The sequence below is a fragment of the Erinaceus europaeus genome, chromosome 18 (assembly GCF_950295315.1).
Source record: "Erinaceus europaeus chromosome 18, mEriEur2.1, whole genome shotgun sequence".
NCBI lineage: Eukaryota > Metazoa > Chordata > Mammalia > Eulipotyphla > Erinaceidae > Erinaceus > Erinaceus europaeus.
Genome location: NC_080179.1, coordinates 3541595 through 3567937, shown reverse-complemented (window position 1 = coordinate 3567937; position 26343 = coordinate 3541595). Strand labels below are relative to the sequence as shown.

The 26343-nt window shown below is 46.2% G+C and overlaps 1 protein-coding gene across 5 annotated transcripts in view; it reads left to right on the top strand.

Moving 5' to 3' along the window:
• The window catches only part of MYO1B (myosin IB), a 178784-nt gene that overhangs the window by 53287 nt on the left and 99154 nt on the right, over positions 1-26343 (top strand). For all 5 annotated transcript variants that reach the window (XM_060177568.1, XM_060177566.1, XM_060177567.1 and 2 more), the window contains exon 3: positions 3459-3574. In XM_060177568.1, coding sequence (XP_060033551.1) covers positions 3459-3574 — 116 coding nt within the window. The remainder of the gene's footprint in view (positions 1-3458; positions 3575-26343) is intronic.

Below are 26343 nucleotides of genomic sequence, written 5' to 3'. Positions count from 1 at the left end.
ACTAAGCACCCTCTTTTCCTGTCAGTGCTCTTTTTGTGTGTTTGAGTTTTTCAGATTCGTTACTCAGTTTCTCTCAAGGACTCATTCTCAAACAGCGCCCATCTCCTTGCCCTTGAGGGGGTGTGAGGAAACCTTGAAAAAGTCTGGTGTAAAAGTGAGGTAAATGGGGGTTTGGGTGGCGGCACACCTGGTTAAGTGCACATAGTAAGTACTAAGCGCAAAGACCCGCACCAGGATCCAGGTTTGAGCCCCGGGGCCCCCACCTGCAGCGGGGAAGCTTCACAAGTGGTAAAGCAGGTCTGCAAGTATCTCTCTCCCACTCTGTCCCCCCATCTCTCTCAATTTCTCTCTGTCCTGTCTAATAAAATGGGAAAAATGACCTCCAGGAGCAGCGGATTAGTAGTGCTGGCGCCTAGCCCTAGCGGTAACGCTGGAGGCAAAATAACTGAGTAGATAAATAAGGAAAATGACACAAGTGCGACTGGGAGATGAGTCAGTGGCAAAGCCCTGGGTTTGCATGCCTGAGTGCCTTTTGAGCCCCTGCACTGCATATACCAGAGTTTTAAAAAACAAAAAAACAGGAAGTCGGGCAGTAGCTCAGCGGGTTAAGCGCAGGTGGCGCAAAGCACAAGGACCGGCATAAGGATCCCGGTTCGAACCCCGGCTCCCCACCTGCAGGGGAGTCGCTTCACAGGCGGTGAAGCAGGTCTGCAGGTGTCTGTCTTTCTCTCCCCCTCTCTGTCTTCCCCTCCTCTCTCCATTTCTCTCTGTCTTATCCAACATCAACGACATCAATAACAATAATAACTACAATAATTAAACAACAAAGGCAACAAAAGGGAATAAATATAAAAAAGAATAACTGCAACAATAAAACAAAGGCAACAAAAGGAATAAATAAATAAATAAATATAAAAAAAAACTTTAAAAAACAAAAACCAGCAAAACAAAACTTGAGAAATTTGGAGCCATCTTTTGCCAGACTAATGTAACTATACCACAATCCTGACAGGGGCCAGCTGGTGTCACTTGTGGTTAGGTACACACATCACAGTGCATGAGGACCCAGGTTCAAGTCCCTGGTCTCCACCTGCAGGGCTGCAGGTCTCTCTCTCTATCTCCTTTCTCAATTTCTCTGTCTCTAGCCAATGATAAATAAATAAAAATAAAAAAAAAAAGGAGCAGACCATTCAGGGAGCTGTTTAGAGCTAAAAGATCACTCATCATGTAAGACAAGGAGAAAAAAAAAACTATAAAAAAACATAATTATGACAGAATGTCAGAAATAAATGCACAGAAAATTGAGTAGGACCCGAGAACTTTGAGAAGAGATATCTGGTTGGCTCAGAATAAGACGGCATGTGTGCCGGGCAGGTCTGGGAATCAGCCTGGGGGTGGAGGTGCTGGGTTTACGAGCGTGAGGCGGCAAGTCTGATGGCCGATCCCCTGTGCCAGAGTGATACTCTCCCCTCTCTGTCCATCATAAGTCAATAAACAGATTTTTAAAAAGTGATGTATTTCTGTTTTCTGTGTGGGAAGAAGTATTATATAATTAAAACCATTGTGATTCATGTTCAAAAAAAGCACAACATTTTACAATTCCATTTTCTGTTCTCCTTAATATTATAGAAATATCTGGCAGTCTCCTTGAATCTGGAAGGGATGGTGCTGGGGAAAAAGTTCTTGCTGGAAAAGAAAAAAAAATGACATTTTGCTAGAAAGCACAGGAAAAGTGGGGCAGTAAGAGGTCACTCTTTTTGCCCCCCCCATATTTATCATTCTTTTTTTTGCCTCTAGGGTTATCATTGGGGCTCAGTGCTGGCACTACAAATCCACTGCTCCTGGAGGCTATTTTCCATTTTATTAGATAAGACAGAGAGAAGTGAAGAGAGGAGGGGAAAACAGAGACGGGGAGAGAAAGACAGACACCCGCAGATCTGCTTCACCGCCTGTGAAGCGACTCCCCTGCAGGTGGGGAGCCGGACGCTTGAACCTGGATTCAGGTGTGGGGCCTTGTGCTTAGTACTATGTGTACTTGACTGGATGCACCAGCCCCCGACCCTAATTTAAAAAAAAATTTTTTTTAAATATTTATTTTATTTATTTATTCCCTTTTGTTGCTCTTGTTGTTTTATTGTTGTAGTTATTGTTGTTGTTGTTGTTGGACAGGACAGAGAGAAATGGAGAGAGGAGGGGAAGACAGAGAGGGGGAGAGAAAGATAGACACCTGCAGACCTGCTTCACCGCCTGTGAAGCGATTCCCCTGCAGATGGGGAGCCGGGGTTCGAACCGGGATCCTTATGCCGGTCCTTGTGCTTTGCGCCACCTGCGCTTAACCCGCTGCGCTACAGCCCGACTCCCCCCTAATTTTTTTAAAAATATATATATTTTCTTCCTGCTTCTGTCTTTAGGACATTGGAACTGACAGGAGAAATGTAGCTCTAAAGATGACCTAGTTAAATCAACTCTTGTTTGTGGCATTGTTCTGGCCTTTGTATAAAATAAATTTCATTGGGCTGCTGGGAATTTAAGATTTTAGAAATGGAAAAGACAGCAAATTGTGTTCTACTCAGCCGTATGAGAGGCTTAGAACTGCTAAACGTGGCCTGGACTCCCCAGAAAGAACATTTGAGTCCGTGTTCAGTCCAGTGTCAGGAAATACATTGGGTTCTGATGTTCCAGAACATGAGATGAAATTAGCTTGTTTGAATGTCTCAGAGATCGTTGTGGCCCTGACATCAAACTCTTGTGGTCAGAGGTCTTCCATAGAGCTCGGGAGCCCACGGGACGGTGGGCTGAGTAAGAAAGGCGGAAATCAGAGTCCCCATGTCTGCTCCCCGTTAGCAGTGGCTGCAGTGAGACCCCGACAGATGACGGTAGACGGTGACAGCTCTTATCCCGTGTCGTACGTTCATCTAGAGATTCATCTTTTCAAATAGCATTTTATTTACTTACGGGACAGGGATGGACAGAAGTTGAGAGGGAAGGGGGAGATAGAGTGATAACTACAGCCCGTTTCACCATTCATGAAGGTTTCCCCCTGCAGGTAGGGGTGTTGGGATTTGAACTTGGATACTTATACAGTGTAACATCCACACTCTGTTGGGTGAGGCACCACCCGGCCCAGTGCGTGCGTGTGTGCGCGCGTGTGCGTGTGTATGGTGTGTGTCACATCAGGGCCTAGGACACACACCATTTCGTTGCTCTAGGGTTGAGTTTTTCACCTTCTTTCAGATAGAAACAAAGAGAGAGAGAGGTTCCACCATTTATGACTTTTCTCCCCTGTTCCCTGGCGCTCCCCCTGTGGTGCTGGGGACTGAGCACAGACCCTCTTGCATGGTGGTGATACCATAAAGCTGGTTTTGAAAAGTCTGAAGCCAACCACAAAACACTAACGATTAAGATATGAAAATTCACCCTGTGTGCTAAGTGTGTGTATTTCTTTCTTTCTTTTGCAGACATATATTGGAAGTGTGGTTATATCTGTTAACCCCTATCGGTCACTGCCCATCTACTCGCCGGAGAAAGTGGAAGACTACAGGAACAGAAATTTTTATGAGCTGAGCCCTCACATGTAAGTATGACTGCTCCGCATCTGTGAAGACAGCAAGTGTCTTTGTCACTCCAGGGATGTCTACTTGACAGATGGACCCAGCTGTCTCCTATGAGTTTCAAGAAAATGCTTGTTTTTTTTTTCCATTTCTTTTTATTCCAGATAGAGGAATGGAGATAGATGTTAATTATTATACTTCACTCTAAAGGAAGCATTAAAATGAGGTGGGATACACCTGGTCTTAGGCGCTTTCCGTTCTGAAATATTCTGGTTTAGTACGTAAAATATCTTCTACGAAAATCTCTGTGTAAGTAGCAGCTGCTGCTAATTGTTTTTGCACATAAAACAAGAATTACTTTTTAACAAAAGAGCCAAAGCAGAATTTTCGTAGTCTTGTGGGGTCAAGAAAGATCCCTGGTGTAGTGCAATGTTGTTTGAGGAGAAGGAGTAAATAATATCTCCATGGGCATTCTTCACCAGCTGAGCACTGTCCGCTAGTGCTGCACCTTCTTTAAGGTCAGCTAGTTGTTTGAGTTCTCTTGTCAAGGTCACTTGCAAGTGTAAACAGTTCCTGTAAAAAATACTCTGCAAAAAACACTGCCTCCTTGCGTCGCGTCTTCAGAGACGTGAGGGCACTGAGGCAGGAAGCACGTGGGCTTCAGTTGCCTCTCTGATGGTTTGGGGAGTGTCTTTTCAGAGTGCTGTTAACATTCTCTGATGGAAGGCATTTCTTATGTCTCTGAGGAAGGACTTATAGGTGGAGACAGCTCAGTACCTGCATTCACGTCAGATCTCACAGATGACAAAGGGTAAGGGAGAGAGAAAGGAAGTAATGCAACTCTCCCAGCAAACTCTACCCAGAATAGTAACATGACAGTTTAGTGACCTGCTATTTTAGTGACTGCCTTTTTGTTGCTTGATGGTACCACTAGTCTGCCATCATCAGGGGGCTGTTTCTAAAAACAGGCTGTTACTTCTGTTCCCAGAATCCTGCTGGGCTGCCCAGTCGATGGTCTTTGTTTAACTCCAAGCTCCCGGGTCTCCCGAATTCGGGTCCCTTCATGGGCTAGTCTCATCTTGCCTCCCCAAGTCCAGGCGCCATCACACTCTTTCCTGGAACCTTCCGTTGTGTCACAGCCAATGCATGTTATTATTGTTTTTTTTTTCTTTTCTTTTCTTTTCTACCTCTTAAACTGCGTATCCCATCTCCACTGTTAGAATCCTGCCAGTCTCCTGTGGTCTGTCGTAAAGGCTTACTCAGCCCCTAGCATAACCCACAGACTTTTCTCCCTTCTCAGTTATGGAAAACACTCATGTGTCTTACACATTTTTACTGTGGTTAATCAAACATTCTGCTGTGGTTCATGGTGTCTTGGTACAATCTATTAAAACCTATGATGACGATGACGACGACGATGATAATTTTGCCACCAAGGCCATCGCGTTATCTCTGGGGCTCAGTGCCCGCATGACAGCACGGCTCTTGGTGGACATGCCTTTTTCTTCTTATTTTCATAGGGTCAGAGATAGAGAGACACAGAGAGAAGGAGAAACACTACACCAGTGCTCCACGTTGTACCAGCCCCCCCCCCCCCAACACACGCTGTGAGCTCCTACGTGGTGTCTGGGGGACTTGAACCCAGGCCCTTGTGCATGGTAACGTGTGCACTGTGACAGCTGTGCCACCTGCCAGCCCAAGGAGACAGAGCAGAGCTGTGTCCTGTTCTTCTGTGTGGCTCTCATGGCTTTTCTCTTGAGAGCTACTCACTACTGACCAGAAGAGGTTTACAATCATTTTCATTCTATTTTCTTGTTTTATCTCATCTCTGACAATTCAGTGAAATAAAACTATTGGTAAGATGCTTGCAGAATGTATTCAAAACTTCCTGCAGTGTAATGACAATATTTTTTTCCATTTTCATAATCTAAGCCAAAATATTGTTATCTTTCTGGTTCCTTCCTTCCCTCCTTCTGTCCTTCCATCCTCCCTCCCTCCCTCCCTTCTCTCTTTCCTTCCTTCCTCCCTCTCCTTTCCTGTCACCAGGGTTGTCAGTGGGGCTTGGTGCCGGCATTATGAATTCACTGTTCCTGGCAGCCGGTTTTATTATTATTATTATTATTTTTCCTCCAGGGTTATTGCTGGGCTCGGTGCCTGCACCATGAATCCACCGCTCCTGGAGGCCATTTTCCCCCCTTTTTGTTGCCCTAGTTGTTGCAGCCTCGTTGCGGTTATTATTGCCATTGTTGACGTTGCTTTGTTGTTGGATAGGACAGAGAGAAATAGAGAGAGGAGGGGAAGACAGAGGGGGAAAGAAAGACAGACACCTGCAGACCTGCTTCACCGCCCGTGAAGCGACTCCCCTGCAGGTGGGGAGCCGGGGGCTCGAACCGGGATCCTTACGCCGGTCCCTGCGCTTTGCGCCACCTGCGCTTAACCCACTGCGCCACCGCCTGACTCCTTTATTATTTTTTTTAACTTTTCTTTCTATTTTGTTTGATAGGATAGAGAGAAATTGAGAAGGGGAGGAGGCAGTAGGGAGAAGGATAGACACCCGTAGCCCTGCTTCACTGCTCCTGAAGCATCCCCACTGCAGGTGGGGAGCCCAGGGCTCGAACCTGGGTCCTTGTACTTGGTGACATGTGTGCTGCCGCCCATCCGTCCATCAGGTGCCTTTCCGCTCTGGGTGTTTGCTCTCATGATGGTGAGCGCTACCCAGTGATGGGGTGAGGTCCTGAGCTCAAGGAACTTGCCGTCTGTGGTTTTTGGTGGAGACCGCCCAGGAGCAAAGTGATCTGTGTCCTTAGGTTCGCACAGAGTGTGGCGGCCACAGTGCCTTTGGCATCACAAGCACTGTTTGCAGCTCGCAGTCTTTTTGTTTGATTGGAGTGCAGGAAGAATCCCGCAGGAAGATCGCCAAGTCTGAGAAAACTCCCTCAGTTCTGGAGGAAGCTGTTGGTTCCTCTCAGCTGAAAAGGAGAGGGCAAGTCATGGGAAGGGTTAGCCGACTGTCTGGACGGGCGCTCGCTGCTTCCAGGAAGCCCGTGAGCTCCTTGGTGTTGGGCTGGCTTTGTAGGACCCGAGCTGCTTAGGGGGACAGGACGGTTACTGTCTTCTGAGCCCTGCTGAATCCTGCTTTCGCTACTCTCTGCACAGGGCATCAGATAAATGTTACAAAAGACTTTTCTGACTCTCTCCAGAGCCTAGGGTAAGACTCCAAAGAGAGGCCAGGTGGTGGTGCACAGGTCACCCAGCATACAGGAGAACCCGGGTTCGAGCCCCCCCCCCCCCCCCCCCCGGTCCCCACCCTGCAGGAGAGAAGCATCACGAGTGTTGGAACGATCCCGCAGGCGTTTTCCCTTTCCTCTGTCTCTCTCTCGCTCACTCTCTTTCCATCTCTTAAAAAAAAAAAATGGCTGTGGGGAACCATAGAAGTGTGCAGGTACTGAGCCCCTGTGATGATCCTGGTGGAGAAAGAAAATAAGAAAGAAAAATAAATAAATAAAAATAAAAATCCAGGGCCGAAGGCCTGCGGTTGGTTTGTGCTATTGTTACCAGCATTTTTTCTCAATAGCAGGATTGAAGTTCTATGAATAAAATTGTTGTCTATTGGGAAACTTTTCTGACAACGAGATCCTGAATTCTTACAGAGGTTGCTTCAGTGACTGTGTGTGAAAAGTGCTTTCAGGGAGTGGAGAGTGAGTTGCTGTGAAATCATGTTGCTGAGACTTCTGTATTATTTCTCTCATTTCATTTTTATTATATATATGTATTTATTTATTTTCCCTTTTGTTGCCCTTGTTATATTTTATTGTTGTTGCAGTTAATTGCTGTTGTTATTGATGTCATCATTGTTGGATAGGACAGAGAGAAATGGAGAGAGGAGGGGAAGACAGAGAGGGGGAGAGAAAGACAGACACCTGCAGACCTGCTTCACCGCTTGTGAAGTGACTCCCCTACAGGTGGGGAGCCGGGGGGCTCGAACCGGGATCCTTAAGTGGGTCCTTGCGCTTGGCACCACGTGCACTTAACCTGCTGCGCCACCACCCAACTCCCTTTATTTTTATAGTAGTTCAGACTCTAATACAGTGCCTTCAAAGAATAATAATAAAAAAAAACATCTGCAGAAAAGGGTGAGATGTTTTTCCATCTAGCATTCTATTTATTAAGCCTTAGAAAAGTTATTCATTTACCAGCAAATATTTATTGAGAGCATAGAGTGCAGTGGACTCCTTTGTCGGCACTGGGCTTCAGTAGTGAAGAAATACGATCAAATTCCTGTCTTCATGAGGAGACAGGCCTCAAACTTAAGGTTGCAGAATCCATGGTTGTGGAGAACATGAGTTAGGAGGAGAGCAAGCTGACTTTTGTGAAAGATGAACTAATTAATTAATTAACTAATTAATCAATTAATTGCTTGATTTATTTCTTGCCTCCAAGGTTATGGCTGGGGCTCAGTGCTTGCACTATGAATCCACTGCTCCTGGAGGCCATTTTTTCCCATTGTTGTTGGATAGGACAGAGAGAAATGGAGAGAGGAGGGGAAGACAGAGAGGGGGAGAGAAAGACAGACACCTGCAGACCTGCTTCACCGCCTGTGAAGCGACTCCCCTGCAGGTGGGGAGCCGGGGGGGCTCGAACCAGGATCCTTATGCCGGTCCTTGTGCTTTGTGCCACCTGCGCTTATCCCGCCCGCTCCCTGAATGATGAATTTAGACAGCAACCATAAAAGCTCCTCTGAGCCATTTTCGACCAGGCAGTGTAAGTCTGTGGCACTTGCAGCCGAATATGCATGTTGTCTGTCTGGAGACATGGAGTCTGTTCTGTGCCGAGTGGCCGGGAGGGACTTGAGCAGTGGGGAAGCAGCTCTGTCTTGGCGTCCAGTTCAGGTGCTACCAGCCAGCCTCTCCCGAGTCGTGTCATGTCGTGACCCCCATCCTGAACACAGCTCAGACTGTTCTTCCTCTGTCCATGGCATTCCTGGGTTAAAACCAACCGGAGCTGCTCCTGTGTCCTTCCATCTTGGTCGGTATTCCTTGAATTCTGAACAGCCATCGATTCGAGAGAGGCTTCTTGATGCAGAGGCGTCTTCACACTGGGATGTGAAGGAGAGCTGTCACCCCCCTTGCTCGGTCTAGTGAAAACCAGTCCTGGGCTTGGCGTGTTATGCGTGTCCTGTGAGCCGAGTCCACTGCCTTTGACTTGAATTTCACTCTGTCTAACTGTCCTTGTATTGGAGTTATTATCAGAACCTCCCACCCCCCGGTATATATACTCTGGATAAGCATTTGAGCTAATTCCTTTTCAGATCATGAAACTTGAGAACATACTTTATTTTATTTATTTATTTATTTATTTATTTATTTATTTATTTATTTATTCATTTATTATTAAGAGACTTATTTATTGTGTGAGAGAGAGAAAGAAAGAAGAAGAGGTGGGGGGAAGATAGAAAGGACCGGACCGGAGAGCACTGCCTAGCTCTGGCACGAGGCGGTTCAGAGGACCGAACTTGTGATCACTGGAGCTTCAGTCACGCAGATCGTTGCTCTGACAGGCATACTCTTTCCACGCTCCTTTATTTTGTTATTTTATGGGGAGACAGGAGGGAGAGACGGAGGCGGAGGCCAGAGCACCTCTTTGTACACTGTGCTGGTGCCCGGACCGGGGCCTGCGTAGCATACTAGGTCTGTGCTACACGGCTGAGTCCCTTCCCTGACTGTGTGACGCCCTCCAAGGTAGGAAGTGTTATTTCCCTGTCCACTTAATATCTATCATGAAATTTTATCTTGATCGAAGAGTACATTTTCTGATGAAAAGTCTTTCCAGTATGTCCAAGACACCTCAGAGTGCTAGTTTCTAGATTCCTAGTTAAAATTTATGCCACATTTGGGCCGGGTGGTGGCGCAGCTGGTTGAGCACATGCAGGGACCTGGGTTTGAGCCCTGGATCCCCACCTGCAGGGCGACAGCTTCAGGAGTGGTGGAGCGGGGCTGCTGGTTCCTCTCTGTCTCTCTTCCTCTTTATCGCCCCTCCCTTCTCAGCTTCTGTCTCTATCCAGTAAATAAATAAATAAATGAATGAATAAATTTAATCGAGATACCTTACTGAGATGGTGGCGTTTCATTAACATTGTGAAAGGGCAAGGGACTGAGAAATGTGATAAGCTTGGCATTTTCTTTTAATAATATTTATTTATCACATTTATTTCAATGAGAGAGAAATACAGAGAGAAAGACACAGAGAAAGACCAGAGCCCTGCTCAGCTCTGGCTAACGGTGTTGCTGGGGATTGAACCTGAGACCTCAGAGCCTCAGGCATGACAGTCTTTTGTATAATCATTATGCTGTCTCCCCATCCCCCTTTTAAATAATATTTATTCTTTTTATGTTTATTTTTAATGAGGGAAATTTGCAGAGCAAGGAAGCTTGGCATTTTCTAGACAGAGGAGACTGGCAAGATAGCGGAGGCGACAGCTTGGTATGTCAGTGAGCTGACTTTGTGGTTCCTCAAGGGAGGAATGTCCTGAGTGGGTTGAGGTGCTGGGAAGTCAGGGGGAAGGTCAGGAACAGACTTCGGTTGTGAGTGAATTACATGTAAAGGATTTCAAGCAGGCCGAGGGAGAGAGAAGACCAACCTTGAGATTTGAGCTGTCCTGGCGGCCCTCGGGGAGGCGGAGGTTGGGGGATCTGATCCACTTCTGCAGAAGTTTCGGCTATCGAGGAGAATGTCAGAAACATCCAGTGGGGAAACTGGGTGGCATTTCAGAGCTGCATCCCTAAAGCCCAGTGGGAGGAGCTGAGACAAGGAGAAGAGTGAGCAGAGTCCCAGGACTCCAAGGCCAGGGGGATTAGGTTCCAAGCAACCCCCTGAGCTGTTGACCTACTGGCTCTCCCCTGGACAGCTGACAGCCTCGGAAAGCGACCTGGCTCTTGGCCCCGACTTGGCACAGGAGGGCTTCTTCCTAGGCACTTGCATGCTCCCCAAGTCCCAGTGTGGGGATCGGATGTCTTTTCTGAACTTAGTGTGCGTCTGAAAGGTTTTGCGTTAACAGTTGAGTTTCTCTTGAACGTATGAAGCTCACTGTTCCGCAATAACAGTGAGTTGACGTCGGTCTGTGTTTGGTTTTCCCCGCTGCTCTGGTCTGAAGCGTCTTCAGGTGAATCATGTTGACGGCTCACTCCCGAGTCCATGTTGACCTCTTTTGCGGTCACTGGGTAACTATCTCTCTTTCTGGAAGTACAGTTTCTGTCATCTTGTCTTCTTATTCCTTCAGTCTAGACACTTGAAACTTCAACATCGAGATAGTGACCATGTCACCAGCTCCTGTCCTCCCAGTGTCATGTGTGTGCTTTGTTCCTGTGCGGTCTGAGAGCAAATTTGCATTTTACAGCGAGTGTGTGCTGGCACTCACTCCTCGGAATTTACGTGGATCCTTCTGGTCAGGGGCTCGGTCCCACAAGATGGTCCCCACTTCATATTCCCTCTGTAGATGAAGTATCCTGGCCACGCACATTTCTGTCCAGACTACAAATTGGGGAGGCTTGACAACCCTCACGTTCAGTAATTTGGTAGAATAATTCAGGAGGACGCTAGTTTGTCTGAAAGAACGCAACTTGAGTGCAACTGAAAGAAAAAGATGGCAGAGGCAGAGTACGGTGGCCTTGGGGAGGGGAGGGGTGCAGCACCCCATGGCCCTGGGCCAGTCGGCTTCCTAGTCTATCAGTGTCCTCACCGTCCACCCACGCAGCCCCCAAGGTTCAGGGCTCAAGAGTTTGTAGAAGCCAACCCCCTTCACTTCTTGGCGCTGGAGGTGGCGTGGGTCCTGGACGTGGTCATCCTGGGGGCTGTGTTAGGGTCCCACGAATGAGTCACCTCTTTGGCATAGGCCCAGCTTTGGATGAAGGGGGCTTGTTGTGAATAACAAAAAGCGTGCCTGTTACTCAGGAAATTCCAGGGGTTTTAGGAGCTCTGTGCCAGAAACCAGACCCAGAGTCCAAATATACTTCTTACTGTATCATAGCTATAGACAAGTGCATAAAAATAGGCAGGAGGGGGCCGGGCGGTGGTGCAGTGGGTTAAGCACACGTGGCGCCAAGTGCAAGGACCGGCACAAGGATCCCGGTTCGAGTCCCCGGCTCCCCACCTGCAGGGGAGTCGCTTCACAGGCGGTGAAGCAGGTCTGCAGGTGTCTGTCTTTCTCTCCCCCTCTCTGCCTTCCCCTCCTCTCTCCATTTCTCTTCATCCTATCCACCAATGAACGACATCAACAATAACAATAGTAACCACAACAAGGCTACAACAACAAGGGCAACAAAAGGGGAAAAAATAATGGCCTCCAGGAGCAGTGGGTTCCTGGTGCAGGCACTGAGCCCCGGCAATAACCCTGGAGGCCAAAAAAACAAAAAAAGACTAGGCAGGAGACCTGGCACGGCAGTCTCTGCGGCCCTGCAGAAACCCCAGTGAGGAGGGCTCGCCCCCAGGGCCGTCTCTAGGGCAGCCCAGCGATTCAGCTCCCAGTGAGTGAGCACCCACCGAGTAGCGGCCGCGGCTCGCCCAGCTCCTTCTCCGCATGGGACCTGAATTCTGGCCGACCCTCCTCCGGCGTCCTTGAGGACATTGCTCTGGGACGCTCTTCCTTTCTACTGGATCGTCAACGTTTGCCTCTTCCTCGTTCCTTCCTGCCAACACCCTTGTTGTGATGCTTCCTTTGAGTCCATCTTCCCTCACCACCGCACCATTCATTTCCCGGAAGGACTGAGTCCAGCTGTGCAAAGCTTGTGCTTATTCCTAGTTCACCTCTTTGCCTTAATAAAGCCACTCCAATCTAAAGGCGGGCTTCTGGTCTCCTCACACCACGAGAACTTCTTTTCCACATCGTTGCTGACCTCCATGCTGTCAAGTCTGGTTCTCTGTTGTTTTTTTTTTAAATTTTTATTGATTCCCATTTGTTGCCCCTTTTTATTGTTGGAGTTATGATTGTTGTTGTTGTTGATGTCGTCGTTGTTGGATAGGACAGAGAGAAATGGAGAGAGGAGGGGAAGACAGAGAGGGGGAGAGAAAGACAGACACCTGCAGGCCTGCTTCACCGCCTGGGAAGCGACTCCCCTGCAGGTGGGGAGCCGGGGGCTCGAACCGGGATCCCCACACGCAGGTCCTTGCGCTTGGTGCCACACGTGCACTTAACCCGCTGCGCTACCACCTGACTCCCTGGCTCTCAGTTTTGAACTCTTGCTTCTCTTTCGATGATCAGAAACGATGGGCCACGCGTCTCCCCTCCCTCAGGGCTGTCTTCTCCGCGAGTACGCGTCACGGTTACATTTTCTGATGCGAGCAACCTGTCTTCAACGGCCCTCAGCTTGTCTTGTCTTTGTTGCCTGCCCCCCCCAAATGGAACAGCTCCTGTGTGCCGCGGGGTGCCTCCATTGGAAGCTGGCGCTGGCTGCGTGTCTGCACTGGGTCCTTGTCTGTCTGGCCTCCAGCAGCCCCTCTGGCCGCCCGGCCTCTCCTCTGACCACTGCAGACTTTCTGGGGCGCTCCTCCCTCATCTGGGTGCTGGGCGGCCTCACACCGCGGCCGGCAGGCTTATGCAGGAAACCTTTCCTGATTCCTCACCTCAGATGGCAAGCCCACTCCAATGGCTGATTACCCTGTAGGCCTTATTATCATCATCACTGTTACATAGTACCCTCCTCTCTCGATTTTTCTGTCCTATACAACAACAATGATAACAACAACAACGATGATAAACAACAAGGGCAACAAAAGGGAAAAAATTGTAAAAAGAAGAAAGAAGAAGACACACATGGTCATTGTCTTCAAGAATCTTCCTGCGTGCAGACCCGGAAAAAGAACTATGACGAGGGTTCCAGTCCCCACCCCAGCCCCACCTAGGGGAGGTTTTAGAACAGTGCTGCAGCTGTCTCTCCTTCACTATCTCTGTCTATCTATCTTCCCCTTTTTATCTCTCACCCTTATGACAGAGCAGAAAGGAAAAAGAGGGAGAAAAAAAAAATTGGCCACCAGGAATAATAAAGTTTTTACAGGTTTTCTGAGCCCCAGCAATAACCTTGCTGACCCAAAACAAAAACAAACAACAAATCATCTTGACTGGGAAGAGATGAGAACTATGTAAATAGGACATTTTAATATTATATATTTGCAGTCACAGCTAATGACACGGAGGCACAGAAAAATCAGTGGGCTCAGGCATTCTGATCGTGTCATTGGTGTTGAAATTTGAAGCAGAAATTCTAGACACATAGGTAGGTGAGTAGTCTAGTAATAGCTCTGTAGAAGGTCAGGCAGAAAGTGGGTTGTGACTATTGTTCAGTCAGGATGACAGAAAGGAGAAGGGTTGGAGTTAAAATGATCGCTACAGATAAAGCTTTCTTTTTGAATGAAGCATTCAAGCATCTGTGCACTTGAATTAATGGATCATGAAGATTACACTAATGTGATAGTTGAATTTGGGAGAAATGAAGGCATTACTTAGAATCATACACATATATGCTGGGAAAAACTGACATCCCACATTTTCTATATCTATATCTATATATCTATATCTATATCTATATTATTATTTTCTAAATCTTTTTTATTGGATAGAGAGAGAGCCAAAAATCAAAAGGGGGGGGCAGGGGTGACAGCATAATGGTTATACAAAGAGACTCCCATACCTGAAGCTCCCAAGTCGCAGGTTCAGTCTCCCACACCACCGTAAGACAGAGCTGAGCAGTATATGAAAAAGAAGGAAAGAGGGAGTCGGGCGGTAGCACAGCAGGCTAAGTGCAGGTGGCATAAAGCGCAAGGACCGTCGTGAGGAACCTGGTTTGAGCCCCCGGCTCCCCACCTGCAGGGGAGTCGCTTCACAGGCGGTGAAGCAGGTCTGCAGGTGTCTGTCTTTCTCTCCCCCTCTCTGTCTTCCCCTCCTCTCTCCATTTCTCTCTGTCCTATCCAACAACAATGACGTCAATTACAACAAGGGCAACAAAAAGGAAAATAAATAAATAAATATAAAGAAAGAAAGACACTTACACTTATGCGATGTGCTGCTGTATCCCCTGAAGTCTCTGATGTAAGTCAAGATATTAGTGATCAGTAAGTTATTTATTGAGAGCTCAGCAGAGCTCTGTCCCTATTCCTATCCATCTCTGTCTTTTCTTCTGCAACTCTCTGTTTCACTAAAATAAAATGTTAATTTTTTAACATTTAAAATGTTAGGACCTACTGAAAACGCCTGGGAACTGAGATACCAGCAGCTATTTGAGGGGTTGTGTGAATCGCAGAAAAGCCTGAGGAGCCCATTGGTCTGGAATCCTTTGAGAAGTGTTATTATATTCCACATTTACAGATTTTTCTTCTGGCTAGGCAAGTCTGCTATTGGTAGATAGAAAGGTCCACTTAAGGTTATTTGACTTACTTTAGGACACACACACACACACACACACACACACACACACACACACACACACACTTAACTCTTACTGGCTTTAAAAAAACACACTCAATTTTAAAAGGAAAACATATGGGGGAAGAACAGAAAGCTTTTTTTAAAAAAATTGCTTTAGTCATCTAACAAAGGTTTTGACTGCCTCACCTCTGCAAGCCCCAGTAATTTTCTTGATGCAGGAAATCTGCCGTGAGGGGCATAACATAATATTTGTGTCCTACCAGAAGTCCCCCTGGGACACCACCTTTTGTTGAATTAGTGAATACCAACTTCTCCTACAGTCGGTTCCTTATTGTATTGTTCTATGAATTTAGTTAATAGCCAGGGGTATGATCATTTTGCCAACTCCCTTTCATTTAGCTTAATTTTTAGTATCAGTCAATTCATATCACCATTATCAGTCACCATAACACGGAGATTCCTTTGGAGACACTCAGTCGTACAAACCCAATAGTCTGTGTTTGTGTGTATTCATGTATGCCCAGGCTTCTTGTTAATGTGTATTGATCTCACTGAATGAAAGGATGTCAGACCTTGCTCTCCAGTAGAGAAGAGATCTCCAAGCTTGATTCTCCAAGATAAACATGGAAACTCAGCACCAGATGGTGGTTCAGTCCTTTGTTGAACACCTGCTCCCTTTCAGACACCATCAAGGGAGCCTTATAAACACCCAGCGTCCTTTAACATCCTGCAAGATGGGAAGTTCAGAGCAAAGCCCAAAGAAATCCATCACTTCCTTCTGCTGCCCACTCCCTTTCCTTTGAAGTATGTTTGTTTGCTAAAGCAGTGCATACTTGGGGTTTCCATTCGGATGCCTGTTCCACCCAGCCCCCTCTTGTGATAGACGCAGAGAGGGAGAGACGAGACGGTCGGGAGAGAAAGAGAGACGGAGAGAGAGAGACCACAGGACTGAAACTTCCTTTGGTGTAGTGGGAGCTGGGCTTTGACCTGGGTCATGCATGAGCAAAGCAGTCCACTATCCAGGGGAACTATTTTACTCCTCGTATTTTTTAAAATAATTACTATGAACAGGTTTCTCTTAGTACTTTTTATTACTGTATAGTGCCATTCAGAATTCCCGTCAAGCTTCTTATGGGCTGAGGGGAGCTGGGATTCCACTTTCTTTTATCCTCTAAATAGTAGGCTCTCATGGCTGAGAACGTTTGCTAATGTAGAGTGTTTTTATATCAGTGTTGTAAACATGAAAGTCTCACTTGGCCCAAGCCTCCTGCTCACTGTGCTTCGGACGTGGAGTGTCAGTGTGACACTGTCTTACGTCAAAGTAAGTATTTGGAAGTCAGATAAAGACCTTTCCCGTGGCATGTAACACAGAGCTTCTTTAGACTTTAAATCAGTAGGAACCACCAATCAGAAAAGGCAGTCTACATTTAGAGGACTTAAAGACATACTTTTCAAACGTAAAGATACTTCTTAGTCTAAGTAAGTCACTAAGTCCTGAGGATAATTAGGAAGGTCTTTGGGATGACTTCTCTTGGGATAGATAGATACTTCGGGCCTTCGTTTCTGTAGTTATAAATTGCCTTTTAAGGCAACTGAAATAAGCTCTTTTCTTTTGTCGTACATTTTGGAGACAATTATATTGGGAATTTTAGATTATACTTACCTTGAGCAGCAAAACTCTTTTTTTGTAGATAATAATTACATAATTTTTTTTCAATGGGTTTGACACTAAGAGATGGCTGTTAAAATTCTTTTGTTATAAGAGATACTAAAAATAACTTGAGGGCTTATTGGATTTGAATTAAGAGCCTGTTTGTCTCTTTGGTTTTCCCCCAAATCAGGTGTGTTTTGTTAATTTCTGAAGAAAGGAAATCACATAATTTCCTCTTTATTCTCTGTAGCCTCCTGGCATTACTACATGTCCTGCTGTGAGAGTTTGCAGCTTTCCCCAGCACTCCTTTCCCAGCTACAATTCAAGTTTTTGTTTTGTTTTGTTGTGTTGTGTTGTTTTTTGTCCCAGGGTTATCACTGGGGCTTGGTGCCTACACTACAGAATCACTGCTCCTGGAGGCCATTTTTTTCCATTTTTTTTTTGTTGACCTTGTTGTTTATCATTATTGTTATTATTGTTGTTATTGCTGTTGGGTAGGACAGAGAGAAATGGAGAGAGGAGGGGAAGACAGAGAGGGGGAGAGAAAGACAGACACCTGCAGACCTGCTTCACAGGCGCCTGTGAAGCGACTCCCCTGCAGGTGGGGAGCCGGGGGCTCGAACTGGGAGCCTTTGCTTTGCGCCATGTGTGCTTAACCCGCTGAGCTACTGCCCGTCCCCCCTTTTCATTTTTTAAGTTTGTCTTTAGGAATTTGTGTTTATGCATTACCTATTACCTCCTCCCAAGTCCCCGCTTAAGTGTCTTTCCTTCCTTAGTTAGATTTAAAAAAAAAAAATCTTTTATCATTTTCTCGAGGAGCTTGTGGTACAATTGTTTGTACATTGGTGCCGTGGTTTACAGCACAGTGTTGGCACTCGGGGTTATAGGAGTCTGTAGAGCTCTCTCACCCCGCTAGGTCTCCCCACCATCACGTGCCACGACCCTAAAGGACAGGTCACCTCCCTTGCCAGCCCTAGACTCCACACGGCTGGTACACTTCTCATCTCGTGGACACCCTCTGACATCCTCTCTAGGGAGCTGGGAGGTGTTATCTATCCTTTGTCCTCCCCAAACTTTTCCAGTGTAGTTTCTAGGAATTGGTTCTGGACAGTAGACTCAGCCCAGCTTTCATTTATTTGTAGATTAAGGGCACAACAATAGCAAAGACCAAAAAAAAAAAACAAACAAACCCAGAATTAGCCTCTTGGCTTTTGACCGCCTGCCAAGCCCGAAGCAGGATGCTGACCCAGTGGAGGGCTTTCCCCCGTGGCGTTTCAAATCAGGGCACCATTTGCAGAAGGAAGTCGTCCCCAGAGCTCGGGGATCGCCGCTGAAATCCAGAGAGCAGCCTGTGGCGCTGCGGGCAGATGTTTCCTCCTCACTGCCTTCCGAGCTCAAGTCCGGACCTTTTCCTTCCTGGCATCATCCTGTCTCTTTAGACCTCTTCTCTGTTCCCCAAGAACCGTCCTCCTTAGAAAAGGAATCACTCCTCGACCCTTGTACACCAGACTCCAGAAGAAACAGATGGTGGGGGGCTGGGCAGGGGCGCACCTGGTTGAGTGCACATGTTACAATGTGTCAGGACCCGAGTTCGAGCCTGTGGTCCCCACCTGCAGGAGGAAAGCTTTGTGAGTGGTGAAGCAGGGCTGCAGGTGTCTCTCTGTCTCTCTTCCTCTCTATCTCCCCCTTCCCTCTTGATTTCGGACTGTCTCTGTCTAATAAAAACAATAAAGAAAGTGAAAAAAAAGAAGCAAAAGATCATGAATTTTTGTCAAGTGACTCTCAGCCAGCCAACCCTGGCCTGGATATAATCGAGGTGCCAACCTTGTGGTATCAGTAATGGCCAGGCCTATGAGGCTAGAGGACTTTGGGTGAGTCTCAGTCTGCCTTCATCACAAGAGGATAATAAGTAGAATCTCTAGACTCTTGACAGCAGATTGTCACTAGCCGGTGAACTTTTGAAACAGAGTTCTTATAAATTTCAACACTGGAGGAAAAGAGCTTCTTGCCTGTTTACACAGAGATTACTATTCTTTTTTAAAATGTATTACTATTCTTATTTAAATGTATTTAAAATGGGAGATTAATGGTTTACAGTGACAGTAGAATATAGTAGTTTGGAGGGAGGGCTGGGTGGTGGCGCGCCAGGTTAAGTGCACGTAATATGAAGCACAAGGGCCCGTGCAAGGATCGGGTTCCAGCCCCTGGCTCCCCATTTGTGGGGGTGGGGTGGGGTGGGTGGGGGGCTTGCTTTACAAGCGGTGAAGCAGGTCTGCAGGTATCTCTCTTCCTCTCTTCTCTAGCTCCCCCCTCCCCTCTCAATTTCTCTGTCCTATCCAATAAATGGAAAAAACGTCACCAGGAACAGTGGATTCATAGTGCCAGCACTGAGCCCAATGATAACCCTGGAGGCAAAAAAAAAAAAAATACAGTAGTTGGTCCGTGCGTAACATTGCTCAGCGCTCTGCACACACTCTAACCCCCGTCAAGGTCCAGGACCAGAACCCTCCCGCACCCCAGAGTCCTTTACTTGGGGGCAGTGCGTCAGATCTGGTCCGAGTACTGCTTCGTGTTTTCATCCTTCTGTTCTTAGTTTTCAGCTTCGGTCTCTGAGTGGGATTTAGGCATTATAATTCTTTAAGCCATTATTACACATGTGCACTATGTCATAAAAAACACACAAAAGGGAGTCGGACGGTAACACAGCAGGTTAAGCTCGCGCAAGGACCGGCATAAGGATCCTGGTTCGAGCCCCCGGCTCCCCACGTGCAGGGGAGTCGCTTCACAGGCGGTGAAGCAGGTCTGCAGGTGTCTGTCTTTCTCTCCCCCTCTCTGTCTTCCCCTCCTCTCTCCATTTCTCTCTGCCCTATCCAACAATGACAGCAATAACAACAATAATAATTATAAAAATAAAGCAATAAGGGCAACAAAAAGAGAATAAATAAATATAAAAAAACAACATTGAAATACTAAGGGTTTTTTTGTGTGTGTGTGTTCTTAAGTGTGGTTGGTTACATTTGACTGTGAAGATTAAAAACGATTTTTAATGTTTTTAAAATTGACTGAAAGGGGAGCCGGGTGGTCCAAGGACCTGCATCTGGATCCCGGTTTGAGCCCCCGGCTCCCCACCTGCAGGGGAGTCGCTTCACAGGCGGTGAAGCAGGTCTGCAGGTGTCTGTCTTTCTCTCCCCCTCTCTGTCTTCCCCTTCTCTCTCCATTTCTCTCTGTCCTATCCAACAACAACAACAGCAATAACAACAATGACGATAAACAGGAGGGCAACAAAAGGGAAGAATAATAAAAAAATAATAAACAAAATAAAATTGACTGAAAGATGGGACCTGGTATCTGGTGCAGTCTGTCAAGTCTCTCTCTCTCTCTCTCTCTCTCTCTCTCTCTCTCTCTCTCTCTCACACACACACACACACACACACACACACATACACACACCACACACACACCACACACCACACACACACACACACACACACACACTGCAGTCTGTTTTAGAAAGCCACCATAGAGTTCTAAAGAAGAGAGAGAGTTTTAGTGCTTCTGACGTGTTGCTGCAAAGCCTGACTTCAGAGCCTCATCTGATGTTCCCGTGCTGCCGTTTCAGAATAGATGCTGCTTCCAGTGAGCCATCCAGGGTCAGACCATGTCTGTTTAGCTGCTAATAAAAGCAAGTTGTGTCCAGCTATGTAGCCAAAAGAAAACAATGTGATACTTGATAGTTAGGATATCAGAAACATATGGACTTGATAAATTAACGGTTGGTGTAGCATTGAAAAAAAATGATTGCATCATATTTTTAATTTTTTTAAATTGGGATTAATGGTTTATAGTCAACAGCAAAATACAGTCATTGGTACATGTGTAACATTTCTCAGTTTTCCACATTAACAATTCAACCCCTTCTAGGTCCTCCTCTGACATCATGTTCCAGGACCTGCACTTCCCCCAGCCCAGTCTTTGACTTTGGTGCAGTACACCTGCAATGCATTTATTTAAAATTATTATTAGTGATTCAAAAAAATTTTTTAATTATTTTCCCTTTTGTTGCCCTTTTAAAAAAATTGTTGCTGTAGTTATTATTGTTGTTGTTATTGATGTTGTCGTTGTTAGATAGGACAGATAAATAGAGAGAGGAGGGGAAGACAGAGAGAGGGAGAGAAAGATAGACACCTACAGACCTGCTTCATCGCCTGTGAAGCGACTCCCCTGCAGGTGGGGAGCCGGGGCTCGAACTGTGCAATGCGTTTTTAAAGTGAATCACGTCCCACCTATCTTCTGCCATATGTCCTACCAGGATACTGTTTCCTTTTTATATTAAAGTAGTAATTGGGAATTTCATTGACATGAGATATCTAAAGAGAAAAGCTTTCTGTTTTGGTAGGTCGTGTCTTTTTCTATTTTATTTCTTCTTGGTCTTATCTGTGCCTGTCCATTGTAAGTGTGACTTTGATAGGCAGCATATACTAAGGTCTTGCTTCCATATCTATTCTGACATACTCTTTTTTTATTGAAGTATTTTGTTTATTGATAACGAAATGTCCTCCCCCCCCTTTTCTTTTTTTTTTTTTTTATAAACCACAGCACTGCTCAGCTCCGGCTTATGGTGGTGGGGGGGGATTGAACCTGGCACTTAGGGGCCTCAGGCGTGACAGTCTCTGCATAACCATTATGCTGTCTACCCCACCCCAGCTAATGTAGTTTTCAGTAAGGTTGAATTTGGGTCTTCCATTCAGTCAGTAATTTATTTCCTGTTTAGTCTTCTCCACGTTTTGTTCTTTGAATTCTTAAGATGTGTTTTCTAAGTCTCTGTATTGCTACTTTAATAGTTGTTTTTTTTGGTATTTTAATGTACATCCTTAACTCTTGAGAACTCATACAGAGCTGTTGTTATCTCACTTTAAGTAAAATATAGAAGCCTTACAACCGTGTGGACTCACCACTCATCCTCTCCAATGTTATTCTGTTTTAAAAATATATGTTTAATTTACTTATTTTATTATTTTTTATTTTACAAAATTACATGTCAACAGGGGTCTAAATCCACACCCTTCCCACCACCAGAGTTCCAATCTTACTCATTATGGAATTTTTTTTTTATCTTTCCTTTTTACTTCATAGTGTATACTTTGCCCATTGTTATTTATTTTAAGAGACAAAATTCATTCTCTTGTCTTTCCTCACTCTGAAGACTGACTTCTTAGGAATGTTTACCAGCTTACCAATGTTGTGGCTAGGAGGGGGTGCTTAATTACAAGTATGTTAGTTGGTTATTGTTTTTATTAGTGATTTAATGATTGACAAGATTGTAGATTAAGAGGGGTACAATCCCATATAATTCCCATCACCAGAGTTCGTTCCATGTCCCATCCTCTCCATTGGAAGCTTACCTATTTTTTTCCCCTCTGGGAGCATGGACCCAGGATCGTTATGGGGAGCAGAAGGTGGGAGGTCTGCCTTCTGTAATGGCTTCTTCAGTGGACAACAACAATATTAAAAAACAAGGGCAACAACAGGGATAAATAAATAAATAAGTTTAAAAAAAATCAACATTAAAAAAACCTTTGATTTAAATACCCCCAGATTTCCCCCCCTCTTCCTCTTCCTCTTCATCATCTCCTCCTCCTCCTTTTTTTTTTTAGGTCTGAATCAGAGCTAGAAAAGACAGAAACACTTGAGCTTGGTAAATCTCAATTATATGAGAATCTGGAAACGAAGCTTTTTTTTTTTTTCCCCTCCAGGGTTATTGCTGGGGCTCAGTGCCTGCACCATGAATCCACCGCTCCTGGAGGCCATTTTTTTCTCCTTTTGTTGCCCTGGTTGTCTATTGTTGTTGTTAATATTATTGTTTTTATTGCTGTCGTTGTTGTTGGATAGGACAGAGAGAGAAATGGAGAGAGGAGGGGAAGACAGAGAGGGGGAGAGAAAGACAGACACCTGCAGACCTGCTTCACCACCTGTGAAGCGACTCCCCTGCAGGTGGGCAGCCAGGGGCTCGAACTGGGATCCTTACGCCGATTCTTGCGCTTTGCTTCCCGTGTGCTTAACCTGCTGCGTTACCGCCTGACTCAACGCAGTTATTTTTAAGAGGGTTAAATTCAGAAGCAGAATTTCCCCCAGTGTCATGAGAAAGAATTCTAGGGTTCAGTACCACTGGAATAGAAGATATCACAGTCTCTGAGAATCTGAAAGAAAAAAAAACCCGTGAAATAAAAAGGTAGAAATAATTTCGAAGTCCCAAGAAGATGGCTGGAGGCAAGCTGGTTAAAGACTTTCACTAGTGGAGATGACAAGCTAGAAGTTCTCAGAAAGGGCCAGGTGGCTGTAGGGAATGAGTCATTAAGAGGCTGGCCATGGTGTATCTGGTTCCATGCACGTTTATGAAGTGCAAGGACCACACAAGGATCCTGGTTTGAGCCCCCAGGTCCCCACCTGCAGGGGCAGGCTTCACAGGCATCGAAGCAGGTCTGCAGGTGTCTCTCTGTCTCTTTCCCTTGCCCCCTCCTCCTCTTCTCCCAGTTTGTCGGTGTCTTGTCCAATAAAATGGTAAAAATGGCTACCAGGAGCAGTGGATTGGTAGTGCCAGCAACTGAGCCCCAGTGATTAACCTGGAGGTAAAAAAATAAAGAAAATTTTTCAGAAAGAGAGAGAATGGTTTATCAGGATGTTCATTAGAAGAGAATCTGAGACACTGATAGATACATGGCTAGAAGGACATTTTTTACGTTGCATTTAGGTGGTACTGATGCATTCAGGTGATAGTATATTTTCTGCTCTGCAGTCTAAGTGAAATAAACTTAGCAAAGAAACCTCAGGGTAGGGAGTATGGCATTTGGGGAGGGGGGCTGGGGGTGTTGGGGAGAAGCCCTGCCATTATCCTTAATGACTTTGGAAACAGAACTACTGTGGAGATGAACATTCTGAACAGAAATCAGACAGAAAGGACCAAGAATGCCAGCTTGCTACTTTGGGACATGCAGTCTAACAGCCTGCCCTGACAGAGTAACACACGGGCTCTAAGCTACACTTTGCATAGCCTGAAAGAGACCTGCAGTGAACACACTTGAGCTATTCTTGTGCTGATGTGGAGGTGACAGGGAGCCAGCCTTCAGATGTGAGGCTGTCTCTATTCTTAGGACTCAAGTAGAGGCCAGAAGAAGTGGCCAAAAGTGTGTTCTTGATGTGGTGTGATAAAAACCATGCTTGTTTCTTAACACTGTCTTCGTTCTATTATAATGACCCGTTCATGTGTGTGTGTGTGTATATGTGTGTGTGTGTGTGTGTGTGTGGTAAATAACGCTGACGTGCTCACAAAATAATGCAAAGCATATGGGCCACAACTGTTTTTAAGTAAAAATGGCTCTGAAGATTTATTTAGATTCCTTAATTATAGAGTGGTTTGGAAGACTGGCATGTGGTTTCAGTTTGTAGTTATAAATGTTGGCCTTGGTGCTGGGTGTGTGCCGTGTTGCCTGAGAGAAAGTGGGAAGGGGGCTCATGTCCTTCATGGCCTGCCTGCCCTTTTGCTAGTTTTTGTTTAAGTGAAGATCTCTTTTTATATGAAGTAAGATGGCATTTCCATTGTGTGTGAGGTAGGCGTTTCAGTAGTGCACGCCAACTTTCTTGGTGCTTCAGTACTTTACTTGGTAAGTTTTCACAGAAGTTTGGAGCCAGTATCTCTCCAGAGTCTGAAAGAATAGCTATTCTTCAGCCACCTAGTTGCAGATGCTGTTGTGATCCCATATTGAACTCCCTGGGCAGACGCCCTCACCCGTGTGTCCCGGAACCCCACCTCCCCAGAGCCCTGCCCCACTAGGAAAAGACAGAGACGGGCTGGGGGTGTGGATCCACCCGCCAACACCCATGTCCAGCGGAGAAGCAATGACAGAAGCCAGAAGTCCCACCTTCTGTGTCCCATAAAGAATGTGGGTCCATCCTCCCAGAGGAATAGAGAACAGGGAAGCTTCCAATGGAGGGGATGGGACAGGGAGCTCTGGTGGTGGGAACTGTGTGGAATCGTACCCCTGTTATCTTACAATCTTGTTAAGCGTTATCAAATCACTAATAAAAAATTAGAAAGAAAAGCTATTCCTTTTAACTTTTATCTTCCATAAAAATATATACCCTTCATTAGATGAATCAAGCACTGTTTGGTACGCAGCCTTGAACATTTCTGTCAAGACAGGCAAAGAGGAAGTGTCCAGTGTCGGTGTTTCAGTTTGAACTAAGTCCTTGGCAGGGTCCTCTGGTCATGTCTTGGTGTGTATGCACACATATGACTGTTGGGCTGGGCGTGCATGGTGCAGTCTTACACGGTGAGTTCTGTTGTAAGTTGTTTTGTATCATTTGGGATCTTGCAGCAACTCTGTAATATTTAAAGCTATTGTAAGGTGTAGTTGGAAGAGCGCTAGAAAAGGCTGGTACCAAACAGCCCACGAACAGGCAGGCACATGTGTGATCAGACCGTTGATCTGTATGGGGTGTCATGTGCCTTGTGTCGCCAGTGGTGATTCTGATAGCAGCATCCCAGGCATTTCCTGGGTCTGGGAGCATTCCCTGTAGATGGAGGGGGGAGGGAGTCCGACCAGGAATGTAAGCAGTGCTTTCCTGCTCTGCACAGAGGTCACAGAGGAAATTCGTTTCCTGCCTACCACTAGTCACCATTTCTTCAAGGAGTGAATTTGCCAGATGTTGGATCCTTCGTTTGTTCCTGTTTGGTGCTGATTATGTCTGACGCTTGTGGGTCTGGGAACGGCCCAGAGAGTTCCTTGGGGGCACGTGGTTGTGCGCCAGCTCAGCAAACTAGCGCCACACTCACCTGCACCTGCACCTGCACCTGCACCTGCACCCACGCCCCAGTCCCCGCCCGAGCAGGGAAGCCTCACTGGCAGTGAAGCATTCCACTTCCCCCCTCTACCTCCCCCTTACTCTCAATTACAAAACAAAAAGCCATCAGGAGCAGCAGTTTCATTGTCTAGGCACCAAGCCCCGTTACAACCCTGGTGGCAGTTGAAAAATACAGAATAAATAAATACAGGCGAGAAAGAGGCTTGCTTTCATGAAGCAGCAGTGTGGGCTGGGCGCCATTTATTGCGTTGTTACTGAGCTAGACGACGCAATGCCGCAGGTGCACGGCCCCTGTCAGCTGCCAGAAGGTGTCTCGTTACCCAGCTCCTTTGAATGCAGATGTCCTGAGAAAGGGGTTTTCTAGTACAAAACCATCATATCAAGATAAAGATGCCTTCTGATTAATTTTTAATGAATCTTGTTAGATCTTTCAGTGTCTGTTTTACTGTTTGGAGAAAGAAGGTGGTTGTGGGAAAGGCAAGGAATTGGGGACTTTCTGTGGCGCTGGCCCACTCTCATCTGCACCTGGAGATCTCAAATGCAGAAGCAGCAGTGCTGCCTAGTGGGCAGTGTGCTTAGTGGGCAGTGCGTTTAGTGGGCAGTGTGCTTAGTGGGCAGTGCGCTTAGTGGGCAGTGCGCTTAGTGGGCAGTGTGCTTAGTGGGCAGTGCGCTTAGTGGCCAGGAGCAGAGGTCAGTGCTTTTGCTTCTTTTTTTTTAATTTTTATTTATAAAAAGGAAACACTGACAAAACCATAGGATAAGAGGGGTACAACTCCACACAGTTCCCACCACCAGAACTCCGTATCCCATCCCCTCCCCTGATAGCTTTCCTATTCTTTATCCCTCTGGGTGTATGGACCCAGGGTCAT